Source organism: Parasteatoda tepidariorum, chromosome 10, assembly GCF_043381705.1.
Source record: "Parasteatoda tepidariorum isolate YZ-2023 chromosome 10, CAS_Ptep_4.0, whole genome shotgun sequence".
Lineage (NCBI taxonomy): Eukaryota > Metazoa > Arthropoda > Arachnida > Araneae > Theridiidae > Parasteatoda > Parasteatoda tepidariorum.
In genome coordinates, this window is record NC_092213.1 from 78,480,468 (window position 1) to 78,501,713 (window position 21,246).

Consider the following 21,246-nt stretch of genomic DNA (forward strand, 5'->3'; position numbering starts at 1 on the left):
AAGACTCCAATTGGAAGCCAGTGTAATAATGAAAATTGATAAAAAATAATAACAATTGTAAAAAATTAACAGAAAACTTTAAAAAATGCAAAATACGCCCCAAAATTTCAAGAAATATGCCCTATAAATCTAAAAAAATGCTCTAAATGACAAAAACAGTCCTAAAATGCAAATTTAAATATCATTTAAAATATCTAATTAATAAAGTGGTAAATATAAAACCATATAAACGTATTATCTTTAATTAGAATTTTCAATATACTCTAATCTATAGCCTTGCAACAATTTTACCTTGGCTCCAGTTGGGCTCAATATAGGTCGTATAAGAACCGAACTGTAATGCACCAACATTAAGATGCCTAGATTTTTTAATATTGGTTCCAGAATGGCTTTTTTAATAGTGGGGAATAACAATTCCAAATAGGGCCGATATTGGTTGAAAAGTGCAATATAATATTGGACAGTAAAACAGCAGGTCGTGAGAAAGACAATTCTATACAGGGTCGATATTGACTGAATAGTGGATATGAAATATTAGGTTAATCTAACAATTCTACATTAGAAATATCGGTCCTTTTTTTCTTAAGTCAAGAGAAATGAATATTAGTCTAATGAGGGTCCAAGTTAATTTGCTGCTAAGGTAATGTAGATATTTTTCTAAATAATAATACGTATATCTAAATTTCTTTCCTAAGCAGGGCTGAAAGTTTATATAAATCAAGACGGAAAAGAGAAGAAACTGGTAAGAAAACTAGTTCATTCCAGCTTATCTTCCAAAAAAGTAAAATATACTCATTATTATCGAAATTTTTTAAACAGTTATACGCCTTTCATATATAGATATATGATTATTATGCGATGGTTGTATGATATATATACGACTTAAAGTGAAAAAGTAAATATAGGCTGTTACTTAGATTTAAGAATAGTAAAAAGTTATTTAACTCGTCCCGAAAACTACTTATAATTGAAGTCAACTACTTAATTTGACTTTGATTTGTTACTACTACGTCCCGAAAACTACTTATAATTCCTGCCAGTTTTATCTCTTTTTCCGTCTCACTTTCAGGGTTGATTACGAACTAGCTTTTTTTTTAAATTTGTTAACTGAAAAAAATCAGGTTGTCATATAACCTGCCAACTTTCCACGCTTTTTTCAAAAAATGTATTCTAGTGTTAGTTAAGTTTATGTTTCAGGTATGTTGTTTTATAAATTTTATTTAACGTTATTTTCCACACTTGTAAATGATTCAAAAGTTTAAATGAAAATCCACTTTGTTCCAGCTCTGTCGTGGTTCTTCGCAGATTTTCAATACACATTCGAATTCTCCAAAAAAAAGTAACCTTATTTGATCATAGGTTTATACACTTTGGTTCACAGATTTGCGTTTAGTACCTACATCCACTGCAATCTGCGAAATTTAAAAACTTGTCCAAATAAATTGGCGTCGTGTAATTAAGTAAGATTGACATAAGATCTTCTTCCCAGAACACACATTTTTCGAAAATATCACATAGAAGTTTCTTCTACGAAGTTTTTTGTCTGCGACAGATTTAATTGTACTTTACTTTTGTTTTTATTGAATCTAGTTTCCACCAGTTAAGTCTTGCGGATTTAAAATGCTACATTTAAATTTTCTAAACTCTCTCTCTTAAAAATTTTTTTTGTAGTGAAAGTGAAATATCGATGAAATTGACGAATGTAACAAAAATTGAGTGTAGTTGTTTTAAAACTTTTTTACATAAATTGTTTAGAAACTTTGTCAAATATTAAAGGCAAAAGATTTGCTACTATATTCAACAAAAAGAAATTCGCTCTTGAAATTCAGTAGAGTGTTACTTGCAGGCAAAAAAAGCCTTCGCTGCTACATTTACTCGGGTTGGATTCATCTGTGCACTGTGGGTCTCAGTTCAGTATAGCTGCCAAGTTAATCGAATTTCATTAGAACACTTTTATTACATATTTGAAATGTTCCTTAGAAAGCAATAAAAGTTATCTTTTTACTTTCTTTGACAATTTATTTAGCCCTTAACACATAAACCATTTGTCAAATCTTTATACCTATATCTGTTAAAATTATTTTAATGCAGTGTCGGACGAAATCTGTGAGTCAATTTTAAACGCAAACATAGGCCTTAAAAGATTTAATAGTGATAGTAAATATGTTAAAGCTAATAGAAATTTCATTTGAAGGCACCATCTGTGGATCAATTTTAAACGCAAACATAGGCCTTAAATTATTTAATAGTGGTAGTAAATATGTTAAAGCTAATAGGAATTTCTTTTGAAGGCACCACTTTAACATTTAGAGGTCTAGTAGGACAGAGTTCTTCTACAAACGTAATAAATTATCGAGATTAGTCTCATTTTGTTACAGCTTATTAAAACTTTTAAGGTTCTTGGAAACATTGTTTAAATATTTAATTAATAGGTTATTAGGGATTAGTTAAAAACTCTGTTTCCCTGATATTTTTCTACCAATTTTTAAATTTTTTCAGATTGTGGCCACCCTGAACCTTTGCGTTTCCTATATTTCTTTGCAGTGGTGTATTTAAGCATAGTATCAAATTTTAATTCGAAATTTTTTAGATCTGAGAAACTGTTAATAAGAGAAAAAAACTGCATACCTAGCGTTCAGTGGACGGTATGTTAACTCAAATCTTGCGACTGAGAAATTTGTGGGATTTAAATGCCATCGAACACGAACAGCTGGGGGTCTCCAAGAGATCAGGACGACAGAAACATTCCAGGATACTTTGCATCCATCGTTAACACCCCCTATGGGAAACGTATATAATTACCATATTTTATGATAGAGTGCAGCTGCAATTACAGAGAACAAATTGACAAAAATCAAATTAGGAAATATAACAAGGGAGAAAACAAGTACAATACCCATATTTCATTATAGAATTCCGTTGTTCTCACGATCAATTGAAAGATAAAAAACAATAGATTAGGAAATACAGCAATAAGGAAAAACATATACAAGGGTTGATCAAATGAAAAGGTACGAAACGACATAGAAACGTAACAGTTAAATATTTGCATATTCCGCCATGGGAAAACGTAGCGAGACATCTCGGGATGCGATTGGAGTCTCTGACTGAGATCGGAGCATGCGCGGGCGCCCGCATGCGCAGGAGAGAGCAGAGGCTCTTATCAAAAGAAGCGTCCAAATAATGCGGCAGTCCGCTGCTCACGGAGGATGTGGTTCTGCTCCATGATAACGCGCGTCCACACGTCTCCAGAGTCACACGCATGGAACTGGCCAAGTTCAAGTGGGAGACGTTAGACCATCCGCCCTACAGTCCGGACATGTCGCCCTGCGATTTCCATGTGTTTGATCCACTGAAGAAACACCTGAAAGGGAAGCGCTTCAACTCGGACGACGTACTCAAGTACGCTGTGAAGGACTGGGTCTCGTCACGGCCACAGGAATTCTGGGACAAAGGAATCCTGCGGCTTGTTCATCAGTGGGATCGTTGTGCTCAGGCCTATGGTGTATATTTTGAATAAAGTCTGCATTTGTATCCACCGTGTCGTTTCGTACCTTTTCATTTGATCACCCCTTGTACAATACCCACATTTTATTATTGATTTTCGTCGCTTTTCCAAACGCACAAAATACAATAAATTAAACAAGACAACAAATAAAACAAATTCAATATTCGCATTTCTTTAATTTTTACCAAAAATGTAAAAAATGCTTACTACGAATTAGTTTTACCATGCAGCAATAGAATTCACATTTTCGAAATCAAGAATCATAAACACACCTAATTATATTTCTTTCATCTGTATAGTGGTCTAAAGCAGGTCAGAGCCCTCCTAAATCGTGTTCATTTGGCTCGATCAGACGCTAGGTTTCTCGATCTATTGATGTTCATGGTTTTTACGATCTTTTTCCACAGAATCAATTTGGTTTTTTAATCCATCTGGTGCTTGGTCTTTCTCTTTTTCGGTTGCCAGTAAACATTCCAAAAGTCAGCTTTTTAACTGGGTCAGCAAGATTTCTATAGATGTGACCCAGTCATCTTAATATATAGGATTTAATAACACAGATTATGTTTGGTTGATGTATAATTAAATCATAACTGTACTGTATGTACCAAACAAATTATGAAATATATTTGTTTTTTAGCAGCTCCGAAGGCGACTCTGAATATTTTTCTTTTAAAAATTAGTAGTTCATTCTCATCAGTTTCATTTAAATTCCATCATTCGCTGGCATGGTGTAATAATACAGGTTTAATCAGAGTTTTATATAAATTAATTTTAATTTTAATGATAATAAGCTTCGATTTCAGTTGGTTTCTCAATCCAAAATAACACCTATTAGCCACCGTTATCCTGTTATCAGTTTACGTCTTGATCTCATTATTAACTATAACAATTGTCTCGAGGCACTTAAACTTACTAACACAGACAAATATATAATCATTAGTCACGAGAGATAAGACCTCACAAATTCGAATACTGACTGCCATAAATTAGTTTTTTTTCCTGATTAATAGTTAAACCCAATGTTTAAGCAGGTGCCTCAAGCATTGCAAAAGCCTCTGAAGCAGCCTGGTACAATTGCCCTATTAAATCAATGTCATTTGCATGAACCAATATTTGAACAAACTTTCGAATAATTCTATACCTTAGTATTTATAATGAGATAACTAATTGTTTTTTCCGGTGCAATATTAAATAGCATGCGAGAGAGTGTGTCCTCGTCTTGAAACTCTCTGCGTGTAAAATAGATTTGATAGTTGTGACATAAATTTCACTCTGAATTTGACATCTTTTAGAGCAATTTTTTTAATTTTTTGTACAATGCATTTGACATCTCTAATAATACATCACTAGAAATAACAAGAAAAGATACGACTAAATACCGCTATGAAAAAAAATTTTGCTTATAAAGCGGAGCAAAATTTCCTTACATTAACTATCAATGGTAAGCTGATAGAAATATGTTAGAAAAAACTGCTAATTTCAATCTATTTTAATAGATATTTGCTTTTTTCTAGGCACTACTTTTTACGATTTCGGGTGCGCGTACTCTCCTTGTGATTTATTTTATTTATACAAAGATAATAATGGGTTTTGTTGGCTTTCGTGTTAAGATATATATAAATGCGATTAGTTATAAATTCCTTTATTATATTATACTATGGTAGACAAAATTATCTTGTTTCTGCAAAAATAATCTTAAGAAGAAAAAAAAACTTAAGCAGATACTTCTTGTACATTTTGAGAAAAAAAAGGTATCGTTTATTTAATAATGGAGTAGACATAAATAAATAAACCAAATGTAAATTAACTACACAGAAAATAAAAATTTAGTACAATTTTCATAATCTTAATTATTTTTGAGGCACGAGACGACTGGAAAACGAAATACAGAGAACAAATAATCTTCTTATTCTTATTGCTAGCATATGGTTGTTGTTAGTTACCAAATCATTAGCCCATTTTCGATCGCTCCCTGTTTACTTACCAAACACATTATATTGAACCAATATTGATTTACCCTAAGTTATTGCTTCATTCGGGAAACATTTAAACAGAATGGGCAAACAGATATGAGTTGCCTTTTCTTAAACCTGGTTGCTTAATATTTATCTAATTATAAATATAAATCAAGGAAACAAACATAGCTCTTATATATTTTAAATATTTAATAGTGATTGATACTATTAAATTGATTTATGGAATTTAATTACTTGTTCAAATTGTTTAATAGTAATTAATAGCATTTAAATAATCATATCAAAGGGATTATTTTATTTAAGAGAAAAATTCAACATCCCTTGAAGTACATTAACCCCTTGGGGACGGGTGATTCAGAAAAGCATTCGTACAAAATCAGAATCAAGTTGTAATTAAATAAAAAGCGGTAACTTAAATGTAGTCGTTGCTAATTTGACAGACTTACTTTGCTTTTTCTTTAATTATTGTTAGTTTAATCATATATATAATCAATGTTAGTTCAAAGTATAACTAAATAGTTTTATTTTGAACAAAGTAATGGTGAATTAAATAAATCAAACAATTATAACTCCGCCCACAAATAAACTGCTAAAGAATTAATTTGATTACCAGTTTTATCTTTTTATCCTGATTGATACAGTTTCATGCTGTCACGTATTTGTGACAGTCGGCGCGAAAGGGTTAAGAGTTGCAGATAAATTTTAATCAAAGTTAACTATCATATCTAAATACAAGTTATAAACGCTTGTTTCAGACTTCGAAAATAATTACTAAGTCTTAATTTGTGTTATAAATGCAATTGCTACTCGTTTTATTCCCTTTCTACTTTCAAATTTCTTTAAAATAGCAAATACCCTGAGATATGGGCATAGCCTTTTAAATCTTTTGCTTAGTATTTAATATTATTGCACGATTTAATTTTTTTTTATTACCGATTACACTTACAAAGCGGATACACGATTTATTATCGTACTGGCCTCTCATCTGCATGTTTTCTACTATTTTTGACAAAAAATTAATTTCATAAAAGTCACAAACGTTTTTGTTTCGAATATAAATGTTTCTGATGACTACTTAATAATGGTGAGAATGCGAATATCTCTGGTTTTTCAAATAAATGCTTAAAAGGAAATAATTTTTGCTACTATCTTACTTTTGTTCTAGTCATGAAATTGGTACTTCGAAGTACCGTCAATACGTAAAATGTTTAACATAACAGTCCGGAAATGAAAATTTTTTTATGAAAAAATTATTCAATTGTGATTTTTATACATTGATTTTCAGCTCTTCTTTCAAAAGACAAAAACTGGTAGCACAAATATATCACTTTTAAATTTTTCTCGAAATAAATTATGTCTATCTATCGTGAAATATTAGTAACAAAAATCTTCTAATACTGATTTGTAATAATGGAATTGTGATTTTCTTAACAGCTCCCCAATCATAATCTTAAATAAAACTAGTAAAAAACCAGTTTGGGAATGTAATATTTAAACAACACAATCTCGAAATTTGTTTTTAAATAAATTTATAAAAAAAACCTAGAGAACTGTAAATTGAAATAAAAAAAAGTAAATTAAAGTAGACCAATTTATTACAAATGCTCAGAAGATTGGCTATGAGTTATTAGTTCTCTTGCCCGCGAACTTTGAATTTTACAGCTTAAAAACACCCAAGTTCAGAGCACGTGTCAAGTTATGATTAAATAAATCAGATAGCCAGAAATAGATAAAAAGAAACATGAATGCAACAGAGGACTTCGCCCTACATGCATTCATATGGAATCTTTTCTGCGAGTAACTGTATTTGTATTCCGATGCCTCATATGAAAAAAAACATAGAAGATAATAAAATCAGATTTAATAAATGTAATACAATGCAAGACAATTTCTCAATCAAAAAGGAACAGAGTGCGAGATAAAACAATCAATAAAAACTCACCAAAAATCAAAATACTATTCCAAGGCCTGCTTTAGATTAGACGGACATATCGAATTAGCAGTCATGTAAATACCGTTGCCAGCAGAGAAAGGAATTTTAGAGAAATTAAAACAGAAAGATTATAAAATATAAATTACTATAGAACCGACTAAAATCTTATCCCCCAGTGTTTCTATTTGCACAACAGACTTCAGGTAATACAAATAAGAAAACTTCATCATAAATAAATCAAGCAATTAGGTCTGCTTACTTGGTCTTAAACATCGACCGAATTGGAACATTCGGCTAAAACATGATTGATCAATAGTAATTAAATGTAAAATAATCATTTAAGTTTAGTTTAACACGGTAAATAACTACTAACTAAATTTGCAAATATAGACAGATTATGCTAGTTTATAATAGTTTTAACATGACATTACTAAAACAGTGGTGAATTATCTATACCTACGAATTTTTTAAAAATAGTGGGGAATAAAAATCTACTAAATTAAATTTATTAAACCAAGAATCACAATAATTAAGTAAATTTTGAATAAATTTTCTGCAATTCCATAAAAGAGTGTAAATTTTATAGTTCTATATCATGTTATATGCTGTCAGCCAGCTGTTTTTCGCGGCCTATGTAAAAGGCGAGTGTCAGCAAGCGTGGTTGACGCAGCCTAAATGTAACTTCAGTGTCAGCCACCGGTGGTTGAGGCAGCCTAAATGTAATTTCAGTGTTAGCCACCAATGGCTGAAGCGGAGCTCAACGTGTTTAACTTATATTTGCTTCAATTATTTTAGAATTTTTTATTGTTTAACAGAGTTAATTTAAGCAAAAAGAACATTTTATGACAAGACGTCTTTATTTAGGACAACTTCTCTCCCATCTATGACAAAACGAAATAAAAAAATTTTAAAATCCCGTTCTCTTTTTTATTTAATTTATTTTCTTAAAAAAAATATTAAATGTTGTATTACCATCTCAGATAATGATCTATTCTAATTTTGTTTTACATTAAAAAAAATACATTTTCGTAAGCTGAGAGAAATGTTGGGGAACGAAATTGCCGTTTTCACCGCAAAGAGACGCAGATGCAACCATGGCTGCTTTTATTTTCAATTCTTTTTTATTGTACCTTTGATAATATATTTGCAAGAATAGATACTGACCTTCTGTAGCAGCTGTTAGAAGGTGAAGCATGGCCCATTGAAAGATAAGGAATACGCTCAACAGATGTTTTTGAAATAAGAAGATTCTAAAAGATGTTCTTCTCCCTCTTATGGCGAGGATCATCTTGCTTCTTTGCCATCCATTGTATACATTGGCAGTATTATTCCTAAGATATCGAATAACCTACAATAAGAAAACATATCTTTATTAGGTTCTCTTTAATTGCTCGTTCCACTTTATACAGTATAACGTAAAGTTGGTATTCAATACAGAGTTTATTATTAGACCCACTATAAGATTCTATTTATCAGGTGATACTATGCAGCTTTATTGTTTTAACGGGACTGAAACCGGTTTGCACTTGTTTACGTTCGTGTATCAATAGGCTAAATGAAACGATATATAATATAAATTCGACGATATATCGTATGAAAATAGAATATTTATTATATCAGGTATTACGTTAGTATATTATAATAATTAGACGCACTGTAATTTCTTCATAATTTTTTGTTTTGCACGAGTTTATATGCAATACTTTTATGTTAAACATACATGTAATGGGTTTTTATACAGGAGATTTTTTATATACTTCCTATTTGAATTTATTTTTAACGCATTGCATTGCAATGTTAACCAATATATACTCAAACTTAAACAAGTGCAAGCCGGTACTTAAACAATAACAAGTACTTAAACAATAATGCTGCATAGGATCACCCGATAATTAGGATTTTACATAGAATCTTATAGTGCGTCTAATATATGGCCAGGGAGTGTGCATTAGCAGTACTATGTCCTAGTAGTATATTAAACACTCTAGAACTGAAAAAAAAAATGGATAAGTTTTAAATCATTTTAAGTCCTATTAAATATTTCACTTGCAAGGAAAAGTTATATTTAATTGAAATGAAATGTTTTCAAATTGTTAAACATTATTTCAACAAATTTAGAAGATATTCGAACTCTGTTAGCATTAAATATAACTTCTGTATTTGCAAATTTAAAAGGTATTCGAATTTTGTAAAGTAGACAATGCGATCTCTATCATGAAAATAACATATCTAAGTTACACTATCTACTACTCTTTCCAGGGTTCAATTTATAGTAAACATTCGACAACGTCATATACAAAACTGTTTTGATAAAGGACAAGTAGTGTTTTCTTGTTGATTTTGTTTCCTCGCCGTACCAAAACCATAACACCAATAGAGTCGCCTAAAGAAAAGCAGTTGGAACTTATTGAGATAATTTTAGTTTTCCAAAACGAGTCACCTTGCTGAAATATGTGGTAGATAAGAATTTCTCATAACTTTCTTCAATGAGATAATTAAATTTATCACCTGTAACTTAATTAGACCACTGATGGTTACTGTAGGGATAGTTATGCTGAGTTCTCTCCTAATTTCGTTAACTGATTGCAATGAATCAGATGCTTCTCTGAGAATTTAATAATATATCTCCCTATTGGAATGCGCTAGTAGTTGCCCCTGACAACCTAATTACCTCCTGTTTTCCATATTACTTTGGAAGGAGTTCTTAGCACCATTTTTAGATTTTTTAATTTAACTTTAGTTTATGTTTTTATGCAACTATTAACACTCAAACTTTTACACTTCTTGCGGAACATATCTTCACTGTAAAAGTAATTAATTTTTTTAAATGTATTACTGCTATAGGCGGTTTTTCTATAGATGTTTTTTATTTTATTTTATAACCATCATTGAACAACCGAAATTAGTTTATGTGTCTTTCAAAATGTAGATAAACGTTTAAGTTTTAGCGAAAAAAATGCAATATCTGTTCAAAATAATGATTGTTAAGTTTCTAGGTTAATTTATGAATACTATCTACATTAGCTACTTTCTTCCCTACATAATTTTAAAATGTTGTCTGTTGAAGATTTATTGTTGATGCAGTTATTCTACAAACAAGTTAAATAATTAGTAAAATATTTTGTTTCGTAATTTTTCGGTAATTTTAGTTCGTCACAGAATGTTAGCCGGATGTAGTAATTTTCAAAATTATTTTTAGATATATGTGTTCTACTATAGATATTAAAGAAATTAGGCCGGGATGGTCTGATTGGCAGAGAGTTGGACTCACGTTCTTGGGAACTGGAGTTCTAATCCAGACCACCGAAGACTCCCCATGTAGTAAATGGTGACTAGTGCATGTTAAATCTGTCGGGTCACGTCTTCCATGTTCCCATAACAAGTTATACCTTTGGAGGTACTGAATAGGAGATTGATCGTTCTTTGTTTCAGCTTAAAACTACGATTTCTGAATGGATGCATAAATGGGTCCGTCCTACAAATGGATATGACGTATGGCTGTGGCAGAAGTCGAATTCTCCGCCATAGATGGCGCCACTGGAAAAACAAGAACAATCTCACCCCCTCTGTTTTAATGGCCGACAACAACAACTATACACATAAGAAAAATATTTTTTTTTAAATAGTTGGCATGAAACTACAAATTGGTCTGCGTTCTGAAAAACTAATAAAATGTGTTTTAAGTCTAGCACGATGAAAGTGGAATTAAAAATACATAATTAAAATCGTCAATTAAAAAAGTAAGTAGATTTTTGTTAAAGAATTTTAGGATAATGGATTAATTGGCATCCATTTTTTAAATCCAATGTTAATTTAATTCGAGTTATTATAATTTCCGAATTGTGATCTGTTATTCATTTTATTTTACTTGCATAATTGTTCGATAAGTTTGGGTCTTAGCCAATCACAGACTGTGAGCCGGATATAGTAATTTCCATTTTTAACTATTTTTAGATATATGTATTCTACAATGCTATTGTAGAGTACAATACTAATGTAGAATACAATAGTATTTTTAGATATATGTATTCTACAATGCTATTGTAGAGTAGAATACTAATGTAGAATACAATAGTATTTTTAGATATATGTATTCTTCAATGCTATTGTAGAGTAGAATACTAATGTAGAATACAATAGTATTTTTAGATATATGTATTCTTCAATATATGTATTCTACAATACTATTGTAGAGTACAATACTATTGCAGAATACAGTAGTATTTTTAGATATATGTATTCTACAATATTATTGTACAATACTATTGTAGAGTACAATACTATTGTAAAGTACAATACTATTGCAGAATACAATAGTATTTTTAGATATATGTATTCTACAATGCTATTGTAGAGTAGAATACTAATGTAGAATACAATAGTATTTTTAGATATATGTATTCTTCAATATATGTATTCTACAATACTATTGTAGAGTACAATACTATTGCAGAATACAGTAGTATTTTTAGATATATGTATTCTACAATATTATTGTACAATACTATTGTAGAGTACAATACTATTGTAAAGTACAATACTATTGCAGAATACAATAGTATTTTTAGATATATGTTTTCTAAAATATTATTCTACAATACTATTGTAGAGTACAATACTATTGTAGAATACACTAGTATTTTTAGATATATGTATTCTACAATAGTATGTATTCTACAATTCTAGATATAAAGAAAATAAATTTAAATATTGCAAGCATCAAATTGTAAATTGTCCTCGTTCTGAAAAACTGATAAGTTTTTTCTTAGGTCTATCATGATGAAAATGGAAAAAAAAATACATACTGTTGTTGTTGAAAAACAAAAGTAAAAAAGGTTTNTCAGAGTTTTTTTTTTTTTTTTTTTTTTTTTTTTTTTAAAGAAATTTATTATTATTATTTTTTTAAGAATGTGAAGACAATGGATCATATAGTGCACAGTTTTAAAATCTAATGTTAATTTAATTCGAGTTATTGCAGTTTCCGAATTGTGATCCGTTGTTTATTTATTTGTCAGTTACTTTGAATTTTCAATTTCGCTATCTGGTTCTGCAACTTTTACAACTTGCCATTCTGTGGTTTATAATTGAAAAATATCTGCTGACTCTACAACTACGTGAGAAAATGCACTTCTAACAACACCCATCTTTTGCCATTAATTAGGTTTTCAAAACCTCGCATTCCCAATTAAAAGCAAAGACGATAGCTAATCCTGTGGTTTTAGTTTCAGAAAATCATCGCCTTCAATTTAATTCAGTCCAAACAACTTAGAAATGCCTTCAAAGATGAGCGGAAGAAAGAGTCTTTTGCGAGCGGAATTTTAATTCCTACTTGTCAAATATTTAACAATCGGTATAGAGACGAGAAAAGCTCATTATTATCTTAGATAGCTTTTATTGGATGGGGGAAAAAAAGAAAGCAATGGGGAAAAGTGAAAAGGGACTTTCTATTTCAGTGATTAGTAATGGGGAATCAATAATGATGGATGGACAAAAGGAAGAACCAATAGTTCGACTTTTTTAGGATTTTAAATTAGCCCATTGATTTATTCATATTTTTCTCGAAGTTCCACTAGTCTTAGTTGCAAATTTATCGGGTTACATTAGCAACTGCGACCTCTCTCTGTGTAATCTCATCAAAGAGGCATACTTTGTGTATTTGTTATTTAAAGAATAGTAGAGTCTCGATGATTCAAGGTAAAGGGGGACAAGCTCATCTCGAACTTACGAAAACTAGAATTATCGAAAACTTAAATTAAAGAAATGTTTAAAGAGCTAAAAAAAATTTCAAAATGAGCAACCAATATTTTGAAAATCAGCAGCATTAGGTATTATTAAAATCAAAAGTATAACGGAAAATAAATTGTGATTGCTATTACGATCACCAGTCATGGTCAAACGCTTTTTTCTCTCTGGTTTGACTCCGATAAACGCCACAACGTTTCAAATCATGGCTTGCAAAAACTGTCTCAATTGATGTTTGTCGTCGGATTGGTTTTCAAATCCTGCCTCTGTACGTGTTTCAAGACGTCACAAAATACTTTTCCTTCTTCAATATTCATATTTATATTAAAATCACAGTCAAGACAGTAATTATAAGTTAATAGTAAAAAGAATATAAAAATACTTTAAATTATTATTATGTAAATACATTAAGAATGGCTGCTGGTAAAAAATTTAANTCGAACTTACGAAAACTAGAATTATCGAAAACTAACAATTAATGAAATATTTAAAGTACTAAAAAAATTGTCAAAATTATTTTCAAAATGAGCAACCAAAATTTTCGTAATCAACAACATTAGGTAACGTTAAAATCAAAAGTACAGTCTCAATTGATGCTTGTCGTTGGATCGGTTTTCAAATCCTGCCTATGTACGTGTTTCAAGACGTCACAAAATACTTTTCCTTCTTTAATATTCATATTTATATTAAAATCACAGTCAAGACAGTAATTATAAGTTAACAGTAAAAAGACTATAAAAATACTTTAAATTATTATTATGTTAATACATTAAGAATGGCTGCTGGTAAAAAATTTAAAAAAAAGAATTCTAAAAAAATTATCAAACAGCAGCGGTAGCCATAGCAACGCATGCAATAACGGCGCATGCGCACTGTTTACTATTACTCTTGAACACAGTTGAAAAGTGTGATGATGTCCAAATAGAGTGCACACGCCATAAAACCCAAAACAAGACCCATTTTCGCCTTTTTGTTAGTCACCATTTTTTGAAATTTTTTAGTTGTCCTGATACTATGATCATTTAATACATTTGTGACCACCACTTAATGTTATTTAGTGGAGAAAATATGTCTGTAGAGAAACTCTACTCCACCAGGTATTATAATATTAAAGAGGTAGTCTATAAAAAAAAAAGCAATTTACACTAACATTTTAAAACTAATGTTGACCTAGCGTGACATGTACGTCTCAATCCCTCTTATCTGAAACAGAACTCTGTTTACATCAAGTAAATGTTTTTTATTCCTATCAAAAATAAAGTAAATAGTAGCTAACAAAAAAAATTCATTTAGTTAAAAAAAAAAACACTTTTTTTATAGGAGTTTTATTTGCATTACGGCACAAAAAATTCAAGCTCTAATAGGTTAACATCATAAACTGTCCACAACTATTTCAATTTTTTTAAAAAATTATTTTTCTCTCTAAATAATATTTTTCTATTGTAAATAATTATTTTATTTTCCAGTATTTTTCTCTCTTTTTGGGAGGTTTAAACAGCTCTTTTTTTTTACAAATGGGTTTAATCTATTAACTCAACAGCCAACATTTTCTTCTGATTCTTTATCCTGTCCTTTTTTCCGTTAAATTTGTAAATCTCAAATGTACACAAAACTCCCATTAAATATTCATCACCGCAACAAATGCAAGAGTTTTAAGTTTCATGGTTCTGCGGTGAATTATAATAGTGAAACACAATTTCTCTCGTATTTAATCTAATTAAAAGATATTTGAATGCAGAATAAAATTCTTTTGGCATAACTGTCTCCAAATCCCTATCTTGTTTGATTTTTTACCTTCTTTTTATTATTTCGTATTCTACGAAAAGCGAATTCGCTTGGAGCTATTCCATTTAGTTAGATTAAATCGATGTTATTTGGAGATTCCGGTCCTCACGTGACTTGGATAAACTTTTTCGAAAACAACGATTGCTGCTCAAGCAAAACTAAATATTTCCATCGCATCATAGGATTATTTTATGTCTACGCTAGAAGCATACTTTGCAATAATGTGTCAAATGGATTAGAATATTCTCATATGGTTTTTTGCCACTAGAGATATTTGATTTGATTTTCACGACAATATTTGATTTTCTCATACGCATTGGCTACCTTTTTGTTTTAAAATGTCGCATTTTGATAATTTCAGCTCAAGCTGGTGAAGTTTTTATTCACATTGTGAACACCAAACGTTTCAAAGGTAGATCTCTAGAATGAAAAAATTACGATACTATAATTCTTTATCTTTGAAAAGTTGAAACTCGTTCACATTAATTCAACAGATGTTACAAACCACAAAAAATGTATAAGCAAATGTTTTTAAGCGTTTATTAACTATTATTCTTTAAACAATAAAGGACTAAAGTATTTAACTGTAACTAAAATTGTTCTGTATAGCGACGCCATCTTGAAAAGTTGTTATATATTACGAAACTCGTTTATATTAATTCAACAGATGTTACAAACCACAAAAAATGTATAAGCAAATGTTTTTAAACGTTCATTAACTATTATTCTTTAGTCAACTAAGGGCTAAAGTATTTCACTGTAACTGAAATTGTACTGTACAGCGACGCCATCTTGAAAAATTGTTATTTAATACGAAACTCGTTTACACTAATTCAACAGATGTTATAAACCACCATACCCTCCAACTGCTACGGAAATTCCGTAGTTTCAGAAATCTTCTTTTCAGACGGTAGCAAAATTAATGTCTTAATGTTTAAAAAAAAATAATTTTAGCGTAACTAGTCCACTATTACTTATAAAAGTGCAGGCCATATGGCTAGATTCTTAAGTTCTGATAAAAGTTTTATGAGAGATCCATTTGCTTTAAAAATTTCTACTTTGGTTCGCTACCACTAGAAAGAATTATTTTTAAAATCCTCATAAGTTGGAGGGTATGTAAACCACAAAAAATTTATAAGTAAATGTTTTTAAATGTTTATTAACTATACCCCCAACAGCTACCACATTGTCTGCTGATCTCAAAGAACTTATACCAATGATAAATAATACACGATGGATGGGATAGGGGACGCTGCGAAGGCCAGCTCATAAAACAAGTTCAGTTCAGTATATTAACTACCATTCTTTAAACAACTAAGGGCTTTAAAGTATTTCACTTTAACTGAAATTGTACTGTAAGAGATGTCAACTTACCACCCCGCTTCGTAAATAAATATTTTCTAATGGTTGCGAAATTGAAGTTAGTTTTAGTTTAGTATATTTCATTTTATGTAATTTTTCGTATACTGCCTATCAAAAATTCAAATTATCATATGTCTCACTGGTGAAACCGGGAAGCAACCCATCAGAAGCTGCGAGCAGACGCGGAGGAGTTGGGTCCACCAGCCGTGCACCAACATTTTATTATTTTAATGTTGGTGCCGTCCATATATTAGACTAAAGGCCTAGAGCAATGTCATTATATTATCTCTTTGAGTCATATTAGATCCGATGAATAAGTGAGAGCCCAGCCATGTCTGAAAGCGGTTATATAGCAAGACGGAAAAGAGAAAAAACTGGTACGTTAGACATTTCATTCCAGCATTTTTTTCGAGAAAAATAAAATATCTGTAACTATCAAGATTTCTTTTATAATTTTAGCATATATATAAAACTGCTTCTTTTCCAAGTTTAAGAAGATATTGTTGAATAGTTTTAAAAAAGAATAAGTAAACTCCTCCCCAAAACTAGCTATAACTGAAAAGGTTTAACTACCAGCCTTTCCTCTTTTCCGTCTCGCTTTCACCCCTGCCCCTTACTCATGCTAAACGAATTTAAGCTCAGTTTGAGTTAGGTTGTCTTAATTCTTTTTCATAGCGGCCATGATGCAATCACGGCTGCTATTTCATCTAAACTTTTAAAGATGAATAGAGATCGTAATTTGAATGACTTGAAAACAACTGCGCATTATATTTAATATTTCGTTTTTATCTTTAAAGTGGTAAGAGTTCTTATAACTTTCTTTTTAATTCTAATATTTATAAATTTCATTTAATATGATTTAGTCTACATCGAAATGCAAATAAATCAATTTTATTTATAAGAGCTAGTTATAGAAGCGAAAATGATACCTACGAAATTCATGAAAATGATGATGAATGAATGAAAATGAATTAAGTCATAGCAATTATGAAAAGATAATTTTATCTGCAATAGCATTTCAATTAGTCTTTACTACCATTTTGGAAATATCATTTACAAAAGAGTGCAGGTGGGAAGGCTTGTAAGTGAACACAAACACACAGATAAGCTACTACTATAAATTAATAAAAGAACGTTATTAATGAAAATGTATTATATTTATTACATTAAAAACTTTTGTTTTCTAAAGTGATAAAATGACACAATCTATTTATTCAGTTCTAAGTAAATGAAATTGCTAATAAAACAATTATTTTCAGAAAATGTAAACATTTAATGATTTGCATGTTTATAAGAACTGAATTATAATTTGCTTTGAAATTCAGAAATTATATTCGAAAATTCTTGGAAAGGAAATGCTTGCATTTCCTCGTTGCTGGCAACTTTTCAAAAATGTTGCATGGAAATTATTTTTACATAAAAATAATCGATACTTATAAAAATAATCGATACTAAATAAAAATAATCGATAATTTAAACGGTAGACTCTAAGAATACGAAATTCAACATGAAACTGAATGAGTACAATTGCAAACTTATTACGAAGTTCGATTCTCGATTATTAAATTCAGAGAATGAAATTTTCTCATTGGCTTAGTGGAGGCATAGCGTTTATAATTTTTAAAGTAAACTATAAACGATTAAGTTTTGTCAAATATTTTTAAAATAGCATCTATGATGTTAGCTAGCTTATAGCTCTAATTAAAAAAATTAGTTATTGTTGCATATTCCTGTTGTTTTGCTACGCTACATCAGGTCTAAGAAATCTGTCACTCTAAGAAAGTATAATAGTAGAATTAGTAAAAATAAATATGAATTTAATGCCCATTGCAAAATGGGTGTTGTTTTGGGTTTGACGTCATCACACGTTTCAACTGTGTTCGAGAGTGTAATAATAAACAGCTCGCATGCGTTGCTATGGCGACCGATGCTGCTTGAAAATATTTTTTAGAATTCCTTTTTATTCATTTTTAATTTTGTTATGCATTAAGTTGGTGAGTTTATTTTTGAGATATGAGACCAGAGAGATTGCATAAATATTTCTTGAGTTTAAAATAAAAGGGATTCCATCATTTAAACGATATTTTTTTGTTTTGTTTTTGTTTTAATTAAGAATCAGAAATTCTAACCTGCAGTACTAACTGGATCTTTTTCAATACTAATTCAGGTGGATATCACAAATAAAGAGGATCCCAATGCGTCAAGACGAAGCAAAATTTTAGACAACAATAATTTTGCCAATGGGGTGCGTTTTTTTTTAAATCATTACTTATGAATACCTTTCCTCTTTTCCGTCTCGCTTTCACCCCTGAGCCCACCAGGTCCTTCACCCCCTACATCATAAAGCTTGCACATGGAATTTCATAAGTAGTCTGCGCAGATTATTTAAAAAGCGAACCAGTTGTGCACATAAACCCAAATTCTCTTTTAAAAGTATTTGGGAGAAATTTATCATGTATACTTGAGAATGGAATCAGTAGTGGTTGACAAGTGTATTGACAAAAGACAAACCAAACATATTAATAAATTAAACAATTTTTTAGAGATATATTTGCTACCACTTTCTAATTTTTAATACATTTATTATTGAATGGCTCTTTCTCAAACTAATTTACCTTCATGGGACTACCTGTAAGAAACCGCGTGGAGGTTTTAGTTATAGGAAGTATTGAGAGTAAAAAATCTAAGTATAATGCAGTTAACTCGTGATGACACTTTAATTTATTTTATAACCGTCGTTGAACAGCCGACCCAATTTTGGGTTTACGGCTACTAATGTTCAACTTCGTAGCCTTGTAATTTTGAACCGATCCAGAAGAGGAGGAAACTCCTGGATCAGTACCCCCAGATGTATTGATTTGTTATGGGAACATGGAGGACTTTGCGACTCGACAGATTTTACGTACACCAATCACCATTTACTGTACGGGCCGAAGACAATCACCATTGTCTTCGGCCGTCTGGGATCGAACCCACGAGGTCTTGGACATGGGGCCAGTGCCCTACCAACCAGGCTGTCCCGGCCGTGATGACACTTTAAAAGAGTATGCGTAATTATTGCAGCAGTTGGCGTCCCTGTGCTTACTGGGTCCTTACTGAAAATTATCTCCAAAAGATAAACGCCGCATGAACATAACATACATTAGACCGAAAATAGCATATGTATCCCCAGGCTGGTGCAATCCAAATAAAACACAATTTAAAAAACTTAACACGTTTCTTAATAAATTACTCAGAAGAATGAGTGGTCTTCCGTATTTCATCAGAAATAAAGTCATACACAATGATTTCAAATTAAACACCTTAACAGAAAATCTAATGACTCTAAATATTCAATTCTACAAGAATTCTCTCAAATGTAAGGCAGCAAATTAATATAAAATATTTGAAGCCGAAATGCTCAGTGAAGATGCTAACATGCGGTCTCTTGCACACTTTTTAACAAGCAACACAATTTAATCTAATTAAATGAAATAATCGATATTTTTAATTCCCAATTCCGTCTACTAACCGGACATGATCGCCTTGCAGATCACCTTTGCCGTATTCGGATCTTCTCAAGCCCTTACGGCCCCCACTGTAACTCTAATATCCCTATGGATAGACACCACCTCCACTACTGTGCAGTCCTTAGGGGCGATTCCGAGACCGGGCTATATTGGAAGGCCAGAGAACTTATGAGGCAATGGCTTCGGTCAATTTATTGTTGTGTTATCTTTACTTTTGTTCCTGTTCATTTATTTTTATTTTTGTCTTGCCATTAGAAATAAATAAAATAAATTTTTTATTAATTCCTTGATTTTTTACCAAAAGGTCAGTTTTAGGACCAATTACTTCAATTTTTTAACTCTACAAGAGCTGCGTTCGATTAAAATTAAATTTATAAGCACTGCAGTCACATTGATTGACACTGCAGTCGTTATTTATTTGCGCTGTAATCGTTGCACTTTCAAGAAATGTATCCTGCTTCAACTTAATGTTTTTAAGAGTTTAATTTTCTTTCTTCCTTGTTAAAGCTCTGCCAGACTTCCAAAAGGGGTAAATGCTCATTTTTCTTGCATAAATAGCTCAAAACGTTCTATGAACATTAATCTAAGAAATTAAAGATAATCCATGATCACTAAAATACTTTATGAAATTTATGATCTAATTTTGTGCTTGTAATAATTCTAATGTTTGCAATAACTAAACTGTAATGTTAAGAGCTATTTCCTCCGTATTTCACGTATTCCTGGTTATGTACATAGGTTCTTAAGGAGTTAAGTTTATTTGTTTTAAAACTTCCTGCATAAGTTCAAACACACAAAAAAAACAAAATTTGCTGAGACATCAAATGTCAGAGGATTTGAACAAAACTAATATTTTTTTCTTTTAGAGCAGGGGTTTTCAACTTACATGAGGCCGAGGGCCGCAATTATGGCAACCATTCAGATGGATGGCTGCAACTTTATCAAAATTTTATATAGGACTCTCTTATGTTTGAAGGAACATTAAATATTACTGCCAGATTTTTATCAAGTTGTGCAAAGCAAAAGTATTGAATTACAAATTTAAATAGGAAGTAGATTTTTACCTGAGAAATAAATTTTTTTGCACCGTTGGTACGTTAAATTTCACAAGAAACGAAGAAATTAGTTTTTTTTTAACGAAAGAAAAATATTTTAAACCCATATAGATTTTTCACGAAAATTGTCCCCAAAAAATGACAACTAATATATTTTAGTTCACGAACCGCAAAAATAGGTTTCGCGGGCCGCCATTTGGAAACCACTGTTTCAGAGGTTAAAGTTTTATTGCCAAGAACACACATTTGCCGGGTGTTCTTAATACTGTAGTTTTTCTTAAAGCGTAAGGGCCATTACACAGTATTATATACACTGACATTTGTTTCTAATCTTAACTGCATGAAATTAGTTGTCACCCCCAGAAATAATTATACC

The 21,246-nt window shown here is 30.8% G+C and overlaps 1 protein-coding gene across 1 annotated transcript in view; it reads right to left on the bottom strand.

Moving 5' to 3' along the window:
* LOC107457052 (uncharacterized) overlaps positions 1–21,246 on the bottom strand; it is a 66,125-nt gene that overhangs the window by 9,034 nt on the left and 35,845 nt on the right. Inside the window, exons 2-3 of the mRNA XM_016075094.3 lie at positions 8,582–8,765; positions 2,629–2,779 (exon numbers count right to left, since the gene is read on the bottom strand). Coding sequence (XP_015930580.1) covers positions 2,629–2,779; positions 8,582–8,705 — 275 coding nt within the window. The 5' untranslated portion in view covers positions 8,706–8,765. The remainder of the gene's footprint in view (positions 1–2,628; positions 2,780–8,581; positions 8,766–21,246) is intronic.